The following is a 15,254-nucleotide window of genomic DNA, read 5'->3' as shown; positions in this document are numbered from 1 at the left end:
TAGTTCCCTGAATAGGGAACGAGATGCTGCGATGACGTCATCGCTTTGGGAACACCTCCGGTGTGACGAATGTCTGAAGCCCTTATACCATCACGCCAATTTATTGGCCAATAGCGCTTAGCACCGCCCCAAGCATACCTCACGTATGCTCATATATGCGTTTCGTCAGATTTTACACTATGACGAAGGAAGAGCTATTGTCCAATCATGCCCCGAACCTGAGTCAGCAGGTCGTGTCTGAGGGGAACCTCCCAAGGGGGCCGGCTAACAGACTGACCAATTCTGAGAAGCACGTATGAGAGGGCCAAAACGGCACCACCAACAACAGACGTTCACTCTGACCAACCTTACACTGAACAGAATCGTTTGGGAGCAAACGGGTCAACTGGAAGGCATAAGACTAGTCCTGGCCATTCTTGGGCTAGAGCATCCACACCCAGAGGCAACAGAGGAGACAAGGAAACCAGAGCGGGCAATGCGCATGCTCTATTATTTTTTATTTTTTAGCAAACAAATCCACTTCTGCTCGGCCAAACCTCTGCCATATGGGACTCACCACCTGAGGGTGCAATCTCCATTCTCCAGCCTCCAATGGATTTGAAACTTTAGTCTTTGCAACTTTACAGATCTTCTTTATGCACCAAGAGCTCGTAACACTCCAAAGAGAAAGGAAAAATTGAAATCGCATCATATGACCCCTTTAATAACTTTTGAACCGCTAATCCTATCTGAATGCTTTAAAAAGTGCGTAAAGCGGAGATTCTCATTTGGATATTCAGAGGCTCCGTAGTGTACGTGATTACGTCATCACATTTTGACAACATTGATTCATCAGAAGAAACCAATGCATTTCGTTCCTCTGAGCCAAACAGAAACAGAAAAAAATAACACATTTGCATGAGAAAACTCTCTGAAAAAGCATAAAAAAATACACACGACAGAGCACTTTGACATAAAACAAACCAAAAACAAGGATGAAACAGCGGTACATATAGGATAAAGCACTGGAATTTATGTCTTCGCGTCGCTAGTCGATGTCCCGGTAAAATCAATTCCGACGAAGATACAGCCAGCGGATCGATCAGTTTATATTATTTATATTATGTAAATAATTCTTATATAATTCATAAAGATAATTTGCACTATTTTTTCTGTTGCACTCTGAATATTTTTCACTCATTTTGTGTGTAGTTTGTGAATCATTTGCGCTGTTTGTATTTTTTTTGCAGAAGACAATTTGTGCAATTGTCTTTACTACTTGCTGCACGGTTTGTGTTTATTGTTCATACTCGGATTGAAAATATATTTCTCTGAAAAAAAAAACTTTTCTACTGTGTTTTGTTATTATATAACACTCTTTCCATTTTCTTTACTCCCTAAACGTTTTTGGACACATCTCTATTGTTAGTAAACTAAATAGGCCTGTTTTTCACTGAAAAGCGCCTATAACAATATTGTAATAAATGGCTATAACTTGCTTGGGGAATGTTATATGTAAACAAAATTTTATTTGGAAGTGTAAAACACCCAGATACAACTTTCTAAAGAAAAATATCCAAACTTTAGGAGTTTCTATTTGAGTACACAGTAAAAAACACCCAATTGTTGCTTGCATTTTTCTTAAAATTCTGTAAATTCATTAATTCTTAGAGAAAACAAAAGGAAAATTGGGACTTTAAATTAGCTAGACTTAAACTTCAAGTTCTCCTGTTTATAATGATATATGGCACTTGATGCTGACTGCTAGAATAGGTCTGAAAAACAAAGAAAAGTGCAGGTGTGTCAGGCGCCCCAAAAATGTTCTAGGTCTTTAAGGGTTAAGTAACAATGTACTGTATAAATAAGTAAATGTGTTTTATGTTCAAGCACTCAATATTAAGACACTGCTACAGTCAAAGCTTTGGCCAGATGGAAAGTATAGAATTTGAAGGGTTAAACAATTAGGATAATGACGTCAGACATTTTACTGTTAAATGTACTGTATGCACGTTTGCATGTCTATTGCACTTGTGTTTTTCATCATACAATTTTTTACATGAATATGTCTACTCAGCACCAAACTTGCACAAATAAAAATGCATAATACATAATTAAATACAAGATCAAATTGTATGTTTTTATTTATTTTCACATAATTTAGTCATAGTATCCATCCATCTATTCTCCAAACCTCTTATTCTAATCATGGGCCGCAAGCAGAGAATCATGTTGGATGGATGCTAAGTTAATTTTTGTATTAATTTATTACATTTATGGAGTCTACAAGCTGTTATGTTTGCTTCAGCGGTTGCTCCAGTTTGGATTAGGGTCTTTAGTTCATTTAAACAAAGTCTGCTGCCTTAATCTCCCCTTCCGTACCCTGCCAGAACGTGATGGATGTATAGAATTATCCCCCAGCTGTTAGGTAGCAAAAACTACCAACAATGTGACCCAACACTCTCACAAAAAAGGTACCAAACTGTCACTGGGGGGTACCCTTTTTATGCTACAAATATGTACAATTTAGGGGTAAATAAGGCTTTTCTACCTTAAAGGCACAATATGTAATTTTTCGCCGCTGGAGGGCGCGTATTCAAAATAAACAAAGAAGCAAAGGCGTAGTCTGATGACTCTGTGACTGAGTGTGGAATCATGGGAGTTGTCGTCTTCATCCCCACATCTGATGTAAAGCTTCTTTGGTGTTTCCATGTTTTCTACAAAACAAAACCGGAAATTGAGGGGTTATGACGTCATTGGCAGGTGACACAATGACACTATGGACACGGTGTCTGTCACTAGTTAAAATTGCTTATTTCTCTGGATTTAAACATTCTTCGAAACATTTGGGATAATGTAAGTACACAAGTCAGGAAAATATATAACACTGTTCTAGTGGTTTTTGGATATTTTAATAAAAAAATTACATATTGTGCCTTTAAGACACAGCCCCAGTGACAGCTTTGTACCTTTTTTTTTTTTGAGAGAGAGAGAGAGATCAGATGTTTGCATATCTCTGTGCAGAGATATTTACTTGGTGTGCATTTGAAATAGGCAGAGAACCACACTCTTAAAGATAAAGGTGCTTCACGATGCCATAGAAGAACCTTTTTGTCTAAATGGTTCCTTAAAGAACCTTTAACATCTGAAGAATCTTTCTGTTTCACAAAAGGTTCTTTGTGGTGAAAGAAGGTTCTTCAGATTATAAAAAGGTAAGAAAGAGATGGTTCTTTAAAGAACCTTTGACTGAATGGTTCTTTGTGGAACCAAAAATGGTTCTTCTATGGCACCGCTTGAAGAACCTTTTGAAGCACCTTTATTTTTAAGAGTGCACTCCAGGGTACAACTTAATCTTGTGTTTGTTTATATATTTTTGATGTACATTTATTATATACATTTTATTTCAGGCTAGATGGATGGATGTGTTTTAGCTTCTGTACCTTAAGAGTTCCGCCCCAGTGACAGCTTTGTACCTTTTTTTTTCTGAGAAAGAACAGATATTTGCATATTTCTGTGCATTTATTTGGTGTGCATTTGAGTTTAATCAGAACTTACTCAAGGTTACTTATGATTTTATTACAGTTATGCCTGTCTTCAGTTGAATGTGGCTTTTAATGCATTTACATTTCTGAATTCATTGCTGAGGAATATGGGTTTTGCATGTCCTTTTTTGAGGGAATTTGCATGCAGATTACAACATCTACCAGACAAATAAGCTATGATAAATTATAGCAATATTACAAAATTAATAATAAATATGTACATTACAGTATATTAATACATATTACAGTATACATTTATTAAAAGAGGTGTATGTAAAAAAAAAGAAGAAGAAGAAAATAAGTAATTCATAATTCTAATACAAATAATATACAGTAATATTTTTGTATAAATCCTAACTATACACCATGGTAAAAACTGGACTAAACCTTATAATCAGAACTATTAGACAAACAACTGCAGAATAATCTATATTCACTTATAGTTTAAGAAAAATTCTGAAGATGCCTGTCGAGAAAGCTAATATCTTTCATACAGCTAATATGATGTACTGCTAGTACACTGATATAATCACTCTACATCAATTTGCATGCTGAACTAATTCACAGACTTAGTGTAATGACTACTAAATTCTATTTGATGGGATTATGTTCAGGATGAGCAGCAGCAAGACATGTACTGTAACTCTGTGGTGAAATTTTGGTCAAGTACGTTCCAGGGACCAGCCCGGATATTCCATCCCTCCATGCTCTCCACCACCCATCCTCGCCTTGCTCAGTGATTGTGACAACTTGTCCTTTACTGACAGACAGTTCATCATCTTCCTAGAAAGGGCAGGGAGTTGAGTACACAACTCTTATATATAAAAGTTTTTTTTATATAAATCTATAAAGACGTTTTAAACTTTTTAACAAGGCTTTCAGGGAAATGTCTATATGTTAAAAATGACACTTATGAGGTTTATATGAATTTCTTTGAATTACAATTCATTTTATTTCTACTTTCAATTGTAGTTCCCGATTGCCACCTCAATTCCAATTCTGAAACTAAACAGAAACTGTAAAACGCATGCTAAATTCAATTCTGAATTGTGCACAACCGTGGAGTTCATTACAATAATACGTTTTACTAAAAACAAATACATGACAAATGCAAGTTTGTCTGTACCTCTAGGATAAAAACTAACTATAAATAGTTACTGTATTCATTTACCTGAGCTTTAAAATCATATAACACCATGTGCTTCTCAGTTACTCCTCCTGTTTGTTGAGCCGATGTGTATGTTCCAGCCGAATTACTGCCTGCTTCAGGGTACCCTGTGATGTACAGTAAGGACAGCAATGTTCAGTGCAGATCATTCCTAATACTGTTTATTAAAGTGCTAGATTTCACTGAAATGTATTGTGAGTATGTTAGTTTAATGCTCTTTGCATACTGACTTAGCTGTAAGTTTAAGACTTCACAGAAGTAATACTGACCACTGAAAGACATCCCTGGAAGAATGACAGATAATCTGCAGATATAAAAGGCAGAGTTTCACAATCAAGTTGCAAAAAACATAAAATAGAAGTCATTCATAATTAAGTTTATGTAGTTCAGACATTCACCTTTTCGTTTCAAGCATCCTGACTCCTCCATTAGCGTCCACGTCAGAGTAACTCTGAAACTCAATGGGAGCTTAAGAGACAGAGGAGTGACTGTCAATTTATGTAGAATTTCTTAACAGCATCACATCATCTTATGTCAGCTCTTTAACCAGAGCCGATCCTCCCTATACGCAAAATATGCAAGCTGCGTAGGGCCCCCGAAACACCAGGGGGCCCCCTTGCTCTCAAAGATGATTTAATTTTAGTTTCGTTTTTGAATGTGGCCAGCGGTTATGAAAACATGAATGATAATTTCTTTTAATGCGGTGCACTGTCGCCCTTTCTACGTAAAAATCAGTCAAATCATGTCATGTGAATGTCGTACAGTCTTGCTCAAGAACAAAAAAAATGAGTTGAAAGCGTACCGAACGTGATTCGAGGACAAATGTGTTTCATTCATTCGTTCATAACCACTCATACCCCTCACCCCCTGCCTACATAGTTTTGCGTAGGGCCCCCAGAAGTCTAGGATCGGCACTGTCTTTAACTGTTAGATTTCTGAAGTAAATCATGTTGATGGTGAATTTACCTGGAGGACGACAGGCCGTCTTTTTCATTTTAATGAAGCAGTTGTTGTCAGTGATGATGTCACACTGCTCTAAAAGCTTTCTTACTTCCTCATAGCACTACAAAACAAAAGAAAACAGTTGTTATAATTGTAAATTATAAACAGCATTTGGATAGACTTTGGTATATAAAGATGGAGAAATGTGGACATGTACGTCATCATCCTGGACACACTGCATGGACAGCAGATTGCAATGATCCCATAACACACAGCGCAAGATATTAATGCGCTCAGACTCCTGCTGCTGAAACACCTACAAGGCGACACACAAATACAAAACAAAAAATATTTTTCATGTCACTTCCTTTTAAAATGCGGCCAGTAAATTAAGAACTATTTCCATTTTTTTTTTTTTTTTTTTTTACTATTTTTGGTAATTACATTTTCTTGACTCGTCTAAATCTTTGTACCACATCAATAAATATTCTCCAGCTCTATGACAGAATGCTATGACTGTTTATCACATGCCTGTGAGATTGTCTTCTCTCATTTAGTCATCATTACCCTAAAGAAAACATGCAGCTCTGCTTAATTCTTTATACATGCCTTCTTCTGTAAACATGACTTTTTTCGCAGTCTATGCATGTTTTTGTACACGTTCTTTACCTCACATGCACTCCTGTATGTGCGCTCCCAGTCCTGGCAAGTTTTCTCAAATTGATCAACATTCGTTTTGTACTGCTTTTCTAAACCAGCAAAGAAAATAAAACAGAGAGCCAGCTCTCCATTAATGAGCTATTTAAGAAAATAACTTGGCAGAAAATGTAAATAACATGTAAAAAAAAGAAAGCTTGGAAATTTCCAGACATATTTTAAGCTCTCATATCTACACAACCATTCAGAAGTTTGGGGTTAGTAAGTTTTTGTTTTGTTTTTTGGTAGAAATTAATACTTTCATTCAGCAAGGATGCATTAAATTGACCAAAAGTGACAGTAAAAACATTTATAATTTTACAAAAGACTTCTAATATATCCAATTTTTTGTACTTTATATTCATCAAAGAATTCTGAAAAATGTATCATGTTTTCCACAAATATATTAAGCAGCACAATGGGTATTCACTGATAATAATAAGAAATGTTTCTTGAGCACCAAATCAGCATACTAGAATGATTTCTCATGTGATACTGAAAACTGGCAGCTGAAACTTTAGCTTTCTAATCACAAAAACAAATTATAATATATAATAATGTTATAACAAATATTCACAATAAAATTTTTTACTGTATTTTTGATAAAATAATTGCAGCCTTATTGGGCATAAGAGACTTTCAAAATCATTTAAAAAATCTTACTGATTCATACACATACACACAATGACTGATTAAATGCTTGACTTATTTTGACTTCTTCCAAGAGAGACATTACAATGCATCTATCCTCTTACTGCCAACAGGATCATAACAACAGTTAATGCCGATACAGCAGCAACTGAATGCTACCCCAGATAGTCACGCAGTGTGAAACCAACAGTGATGTGACGTCTTTGAAAATCGTGCAGTGTGAACACGGCATAAGTCTGTTAGCACAAACCTGCCAGGTTGGCTGCCTGCCTGCATAATCGGGCTCTGTTCATCACCTGCAACACAGTACAACAAAGACTGATAAATAGCCATACTCAATGTCTGAACCTGACTTATTTGAAGAGCAGTGTAACATATATTGTACAAATAATCTGGAACGTAAGTGGTATACATATTGACAAAATTGTCACAAAGTCTCTATTCTAAAGAAATGAAAGTGTTACACTGACTGATGGTAGTACAGTTTCTTACAACACTGAGGTGGAATGATCCCCAGTCAGACTGAAACAACTTTGCATTGCTTTAATCCTCATTTTGGCCTTACTGTGACCACAAATTTGCCAAACGTAATTTTTCACTGTCCCAAAATTCCAGAATTAAAATGAGCACTTCTCTTTAGGAAAATATAGAAACATTTCACTTACTTTGGTATTTAGTGTATAAAAAGTTACAGTACATGCTAAATGTTTTTTTCAGTTCAGGCCCTCACACCTTTTCTGATTGCCGGTGGATGGAGGTGGTCACATTTGTCTTCTTCCCCACTGCTTGCTCAGCCTCTTCTGCCTCCTTACACCTCTGCTCATATAACCGTTTTGACTGTAGGACATACAGTGAAGAAAATAGTTTCAAAGTAAGTAAAAGTGCAAGACAAAAGTGAACGGGGAGGTGGGTATAGAGCTTGTTATACAAAGGTGTCTAAAAACGTATTGCACGATCTGTGGTGTTTCTGTGGTTGTACAACACAGGAAGTTCAAGTCTTATTTTATCCAGAGACAGCATGCATACGTACAAACCAACCAACCTATTCTTATTTTCTCTCATTCACTGTCACCATCTACGACTATTCAATTTTACTTTCCTATCTCTCTCTACACATTTCTTGGTGGTAAAAATAAATGTTTGAGTTTTCAAACCCAAAGCCAATGAACAAAAGCTTGCATTTATCTACTGTCTAATCATGCCCAAATTCATTCTACAAGTACAGTCACTACATGGCTAGGGGCTTCTGTTTCTTCTTTCAGTTTCTACTTCTTTCTCTTCCTCATTTGGCTGATACTGAATTAGGGTGGACCCTGAGAATGATGTGTCATTTACGCCATGAACAACTAATGAAAGGGGAAACATGAGGACTTAGCTTTTATTAAATAGATATTTGTTTTAATCAGATTTACTGTACTTACATCGATGGTCTTCTTGTGCAACAGCATTTTAGGCTTCTGAAGTTTTTCAATAATCTCTTCAAGCTAATTAGGGAAATAGACATTAGCTTTGATCTTCTATCACTTGCATTATTAAATTAATGATTATTCGTTGCCATTCACTCTTTACAAAATACAACAAATGATGTCTGTATTAATGCAGGTGACCATTTACAGTACGATGCTTATGTGCTTACAAACCAAAATGGCAGTTTTCTTCCTCTTTCACATTGACCATGGAACATCACCAAAGTGCTGGGCTGTGTGCATAACATCCTGGATCATTTGATTTATTTTCTACCTTTTTTCTCTGTTCCCTCTGGTGCTCTCGAAATGCCTCTATTTTCTGAACTTCCTCCTTTATCCTTTCAGATAGATGGATGTGCAGGTTTCCAGTCTTCTCAATTTCTAGAAAACAATGCAAATCAGGTTGAGAACATAGCATTCAAAGCATTTTTCTAGGAAGGAGGCAAAAGGAAATTGCATCACCTCACATACCTGCTTTTAACTTGTCAAACGATGCCTTTAATGTTCTGAATATGGAAAACAAATAATGTAATGAATACATAAACACTTATTTCACACACTTATGGACACATATACTGCATATTGAAGCTAAGAAAGTTTTACATAAATATGAGGCAGTTACTAGGAATAGTTGTGTGTGATTTGATTTATTCAGAAGTGACTTTTCCTAAAATCAACATGTCATTTGAATCCAGAGAAGGGCGTGTGTTTTAAAATGGAATTTGTTTGCGTAATATTCATAAACCAACTTACCCAATCTCGGTTTGACCTTCTGCCTTCCGAGCAATTGCCACCAGGTCTCGTCCGTACTTCTCCTCCGCTAGTGCTCTGTTAAGGACAGCAGAAGTCACATACAGACATTCACAGAGACACACCGCTATAAATAACTACTCCACACCTCATTTTCAACAGTTCTTCTACATCTTTGCACATGTGTCTGCCATCCTGTAACCTCTGCAATATCGCCTCATATCCTGACTGGTCAGTAAAGTCAGTACCCTGAAAAGATACCAAACATGCAACATATGAGATACATGAGACACAAATATAGCAGTCATTCCGATATGTACTAAGGACACTATTCTTTGGGGAACCATTAAAAATGAGTAATTAAATGTGAAAATGGTCTTGAATAAGATTTTGAAGATTGTAGTTTTAAATTTAACTGCTCTCAAAATGTAATGTTATTACAAGGAAATCTATGAGAACGGAGCGTCCGGCGGGCTTGCGGCAAGCACATGTGATGACCCCGGGCTGGACTCCGCTTTGTCCACGGTGAAAGCCGATCTGGCGATCAACAGCGCGAAGTTGATGTATTTCCTCAGCGGGCAGCACGGATCAGCTCCAGGCATGTCGAAGCGGATATCGTCCTCTTTTGGAAGGCCAAACAAAGTAGTTTCGCTTTCACAACATGGCGGCGGCGGCAACAACAATACTTCAGCGAGAATAAAAGTTACGCCTTCTTTCTTTGCGTGAACATTTGGGCGGCGCTATGCAAATCTTCCCACATCTTGACTAGACATGTGGGGGCGTGTTAGAACGTTTTTTTTTATGTAGGCGTGGTTGACTCTTAACTTTTATAAAGAATATCTCTTTGGATTTGAGACTTTAGTCTTTGCAACTTTACAGATCTTCTTTATGCACCAAGAGCTTGTAACACTCCAAAGAGAAAGGAAAAAATTAAATCGCATCATATGACCCCTTTAAAACCAAGCTACACTTTATTTTCATAGTCCATTTTAGACATTCTACTAACTATAAGCAACTTTGCAACTACATGTCTTCTAACTAACTCTCATTAGAGTACTATTATGTTAGGGATAGGGGTAGTAGATAAGTAGAATAAGTTGACATGTACTTGCAAAGTTACTTATAGTCAGTAGAATGTGTGTTGGGGGACCATCAAAATAAAGTGACAAGACAGTACAAGAGTAGACACTTAAGTTTTCCTAATTCGGTTTAGAAAACACAAAATACAATACAAAATAGAAATATAGGAAACTGTATTTCCCGTAGCCTACATCGTGAGAAATCTAACTTAAGAGAGGCTTATAAACAGGAACTTACCCAAAAGGCATCGCAGAACAGAAAAGCCATCTTCTTTAATACGTAATTATTACTCAGAAGTGTCTCTGTAACACCTACAACCCCCGCTGAGACCGTCTACATTAAAGTTGCTGTCAAGGGTAAAGAAAGACTAGCTACACTGTGAGGTAACAGTCAAATGAAGTGTTTGAAATAAGGAAGAAACTGCAGTGGTCAACTTTGATCTCTTGACGTCTTCATATGCTCTTTAAAAAGAGGAAGAGTAATGCTGCATATGTCAGTGTCAGCCCGCAGTTTCTACAGAGGTGACAAGAAAATTTGCTAGCCAACGCTAAACGAACTAAGATTAAGGTGGAGCAAACTGTTTACAATTTTATTGTAACACTGCACCATTGTGGAAAAGGGATTTCGGTGGATATTAAACTTATATTTTAGGGCAATAAGGAACATATCAAAATATACCCTGCTGAAAAAAAAAGCATAGAATCACAGAATTTGTAATGGTTTTACTGGTTATAATGGGGCTTCTATTGGTTTTTAATGTAGGGTGACCAGACGTCCCCGTTCCCTCTCGAGCTTTCACGAGACATCACGGAGACATTTCTCTTTCCCGCTCTCAGGGAACCGAGGTTACGATAGTAACCGGAGACGTTTTCCAGCACGTTCAAAACAACGATTACTTTCACCAGCAGAGGGCGCTGCGAGCAATACTGATTACTAGTCGCGCGCCGCTACTGTAGACATATAGAACTTGGACAAGAACAGAGAGCAGAGAACATATTTATCATATGTTCTCATTTTTATTGTTTTTATTTTTAATGTGTTTTTTGTAAAGTCATAATTTTGTTAAAATCCCATTTTGATCTGTTTACTATTTGCAATGTTTACTTTTCATGCACTCTAAAAACACTGGGTTAAAAACAACTCAATTTGGGTTATTTTTAACCCAAGGCCTGGGTAAATATAGGACAGAGCACATTTTGGGTTAATTTTACCCATCAAACTGGGTTGTTTATTTAACCCAGCTAATGGGTGGGTTCATTTTCAACCATTCAGCAACGTTGTTTCAACGTTGAAACAACAACTGACATTATTTCAACCGGCCGTATATCAACGTTGAAGGTCGGTCATATGCCGGCTGGGACTAGCTTTTTTCTTTTTTTTACTTCATGAACTAATTTACAGATTAACTTAAATCCTCTAAACTTTTAGTAAAATACTCCATACAACCACTGGTTTACATGATTTCACAATTAAAAAACAAAAACATAGCCTACACAAATATATTGTCCCCGTGTTTTAATTTGTAAATAATCACAAGTGAGATTTCAATGTTATTTTGACCACTGAACTAGGAATGTCCCCGATTTTCATTTCAGAAATCTGGTCACCTTATTTTAATGGAAACTGCAATGGGTCTTCTGGTAATTTGTCGCCTTCTTTTGGTGGCTTGTTAAAACAAATCCTAATGGAATATGTCCCAAAACACACTACAGGAAAGCATTTTTAATGGTTTTAATGGTTAATAGTTGGTTGTAATGTTTGTAATGCAGTGATTCTTGAGAAGTGGGACAAAACAGGGTGCAAAATTGAAAAAATAAAACAGACAAATGAAACTACATTTATGTATGTACTGCTACTGAGCTATGCTTTGATTCAATCTCCCAACTTTTCTCTTTTTTATCAAAATGTGCTTTTTTACCTTGGACTGTGAAATATAATTTCAGCTTTATCTTTAACAGCAATCAAGATGTTTTTAACATTTCAAAACACATTCTCATGTTAGCAGACAGATTACACTTTCACATGTGACCAACAATTCAACAACAAATATAAAATATCATAATGAAATATTATCAAAATATTCAACTGACGGAGGTGACAGAACTGACGGAGTTGACACATCTGATGGTGATGACGAAAACCTGAATTTGTAGTCATTTTAACTATCAAATACATTGAATCAATCAATTACTGTATTAAAAACAAACACAACAAACAGTGAGTATGTTATTGTTCATAAAGCTTTTATTCAAGAGTCACATTTAAGTATTTTGATATATCATTGGAACACAAAATCTTATGGTGATGACATCTGACGGTGTTGACAAATTTGGCATTTCTATCACAAAACAAATATTCAGAGTTCATGTAGTAGCCATTTTGTTTTTTTTTCTGTTGATGCTAGATGCTAATGGAACCTGCTTCAGGAGAATAAAATGATCTAAATATTTCAAATAATTTCCTCGGAAATTGGAAGATGGTGTTGACATATCATGGTTGTGACACAGGAAATATTAACATTAGGATTTAAAATATTCTAAAACCATAAAACTTAGCAGAGCCTGTCTGACACTGATGTACTCTGCAGATGTGGAATGTGGCAAGGGGGTCATTTAGAGTGACAGCTGCCCCTGATATAACCTGATTTTATTACATTTTAATAAATGTCTGACGGTGTTGACAAAAAGTGGGTACACAACTTTGAAACCTTATGAAACATGCACGTGTCACTGAAAAACAACCTTGCTTTGATATGAGATATTATTAAGTGTTGCTTTTGATAAAACAAGCTATTTTTCATTATTATTATTATTTTTTAAATCCATTTTATAGCATATGAATGATTGAACCCTTCTCTGTGGACACACTGTTTTAGATGTAGCGATAAGACAATAAGTGTCATAGATTTCACATAATGATAAAATTAAATTGAAGGGGATAATTGTGTTAAATACATTCTATTGTTAATCCCCCATAACATTTACAATTGAAAATATTTTTATTTTTAAACCAAATAGCAATTACAATTGCTGGACATGTTTTGTCCCATGTCTCAAGAATCACTGTAGTAACTATTAGAATTTCTGTGGTTTCTATTGTTTTTTTTGTTTCAGCAGGGCAAACAAATGGCTTAATGTTGTGTGTGAAGAAGCGGCACCTAGTAAACAATTCACCGCCGTATACCAATTTAAACAAAAACTCATTATTTTCCGTTATCACTTCTTTTCTGGCCGATGATTGCTGTAACACAATTCAGCCAAAAGAGGGAGACATAACCCTCCTAATCTGAAAGAGTGTGCTAAGTGTGGAGTATTTCCGCTGCCTCAGATAAAGCGGGGTTATCACACTTGATCTGGCTCAACAAAGAGAAACCGAACAAGTGTCTGCTTGAGCAAATATCTCACTTTGGGATCAATATACCGTGTGAAAAGCTAAACAGCCTCTTTGCAAAGAGGAGGTCCTAAAAGCATGTCCTGCTGTGTGGGTGCACGTCCAACAAGATGTGTGTGAAAGGTAATGATGATAATAATGCAGGTTAAGCTTACAGCTGTTTTCAAATAGATTCTGTGAACAAATCAACAAATCTAATAATAGAGATATAATAGTGAGCAAATAACTTATTAAATATACTAAATAAAATCAAGAAAATTCTAAAATGTAAAAAATGTTTAGGCCTATGTGATTGCCAGGTTTAGGGGATGGAAATTATTACCTTACCATCCGTGAATAAATGAACAAATCTATAATAGAGATGTAGCCTAATAGTAAGCAATTGATTTATTGATTATACTAAATAATGTCTTAAAGAAAAGTCTGAAGTGCTAAAATGTTGAGGTGATGGTCAGCTTTAGGCAATAGAAAATATAATTAAACCAATTAGAAGTTCATGGTAAGTCCCCACCATGACAGAAAAACAACAAACAGCTTGGTTGAAGTGTGGACCAGTTTGCATAGATATATTAATGCAGCCTGTTCACTGGCTGACAGATTTGTAGTTTTATTCTCTGCAGCACTGATGATGAGTTAACCTGGCTGGATGATTTTAGATTTTGCGATGGGGGAGGGTAGAAGGACAGGATAAAAATGATAAAGCCTATCACACATTTATTTAACTAAACCATCAATGCAACCAGTTCAACATTTCACAATTATCATCCCAAAAAACAAAAAAAGGTTTTGTCAGGTAACCAAAAAATGTGCTTCATGTGATAACATAGAAATTCATTGTTTATTTATTTATTTTTATTAAAAAAAAAAAAATAAAAATAATATATATATATATATATATATATGAAATAAAAATATGATTTGATATAACAAGATTTTTTTAAAGGTTAGATCAGGTAAAAAAAAAAAATTCAAATGGGCATATAAGACTCTCAGCCAGCCAGCCAGCCAGTTTATTGGTAGCTTGTTATGGGCATGCGCTTGGCGATATCCTTTGTGTTTGTCCTTGTGTCGAAGAGATTGTGTGTGCAGGCAGTATGCACTTGTGAATTTATTTATATCCATTTATATAGATATGTATTTATAGACATTTAAGAAGTATGCATAACTGCTGTTGAGCTATGTGGTGGTGTACATAATTATCGATTGATGTGATGAACAGTGTGGTGGTGGTTTGTGTGTGTGTGCGTGTATTGATTGTTCTGTTATGCAGTATGATGCTGAGTGTGGCATTGTTGACTGCTTGCGGTCGCCACAGCAGGCAAGAGGATTGTGGTTAGGCTGCAGACAGACTAACGTAGTGTGTGTGTGTGTGTGTGTTGAATGTCCCCTCTCTAGTTATGCGCTCCTTGGATGAGGGGAAGACTAAGTACCTTTCTGGTACCATGGACTTCTTGTGTCTTGTTTCACATGTACTGTATGCAGTTATGTTGAAAAGGAGAGAATGTGATATTGAAAATGGTAATTAAAGTAGAAGAACGTGTTCAGTTAGAGCAGTGATCCTCAAATCTGGCTCGCGAGATCCACTTTCCTGCT

At 36.1% G+C, this 15,254-nt stretch overlaps 1 protein-coding gene across 1 annotated transcript; it reads right to left on the bottom strand.

The window, feature by feature from the left end:
* Nucleotides 1–3,987: 3,987 nt before the first annotated feature.
* On the bottom strand, nt 3,988–10,674 carry LOC107741409 (proline-serine-threonine phosphatase-interacting protein 1-like). Its single transcript, XM_016554133.1, has 15 exons — nt 10,509–10,674; nt 9,340–9,440; nt 9,195–9,269; nt 8,913–8,947; nt 8,716–8,822; nt 8,397–8,459; nt 7,708–7,812; nt 7,226–7,271; nt 6,298–6,377; nt 5,846–5,944; nt 5,653–5,749; nt 5,085–5,154; nt 4,956–4,990; nt 4,690–4,793; nt 3,988–4,301 (listed from the first exon to the last, which is right to left on the bottom strand). The coding sequence occupies exons 1-15, from the start codon at nt 10,536–10,538 to the stop codon at nt 4,110–4,112; spliced, it is 1,239 nt and encodes a 412-aa protein (XP_016409619.1). The 5' UTR covers nt 10,539–10,674; the 3' UTR covers nt 3,988–4,109.
* Nucleotides 10,675–15,254: the final 4,580 nt, after the last annotated feature.

This window comes from Sinocyclocheilus rhinocerous, unplaced genomic scaffold, assembly GCF_001515625.1.
Source record: "Sinocyclocheilus rhinocerous isolate Xijiao unplaced genomic scaffold, SAMN03320098_v1.1 scaffold1007, whole genome shotgun sequence".
Taxonomy (NCBI): Eukaryota; Metazoa; Chordata; class Actinopteri; order Cypriniformes; family Cyprinidae; genus Sinocyclocheilus; species Sinocyclocheilus rhinocerous.
The sequence above is the reverse complement of the archived record's forward strand: the minus strand, read 5'-3'. Positions and strand labels throughout refer to the sequence as shown.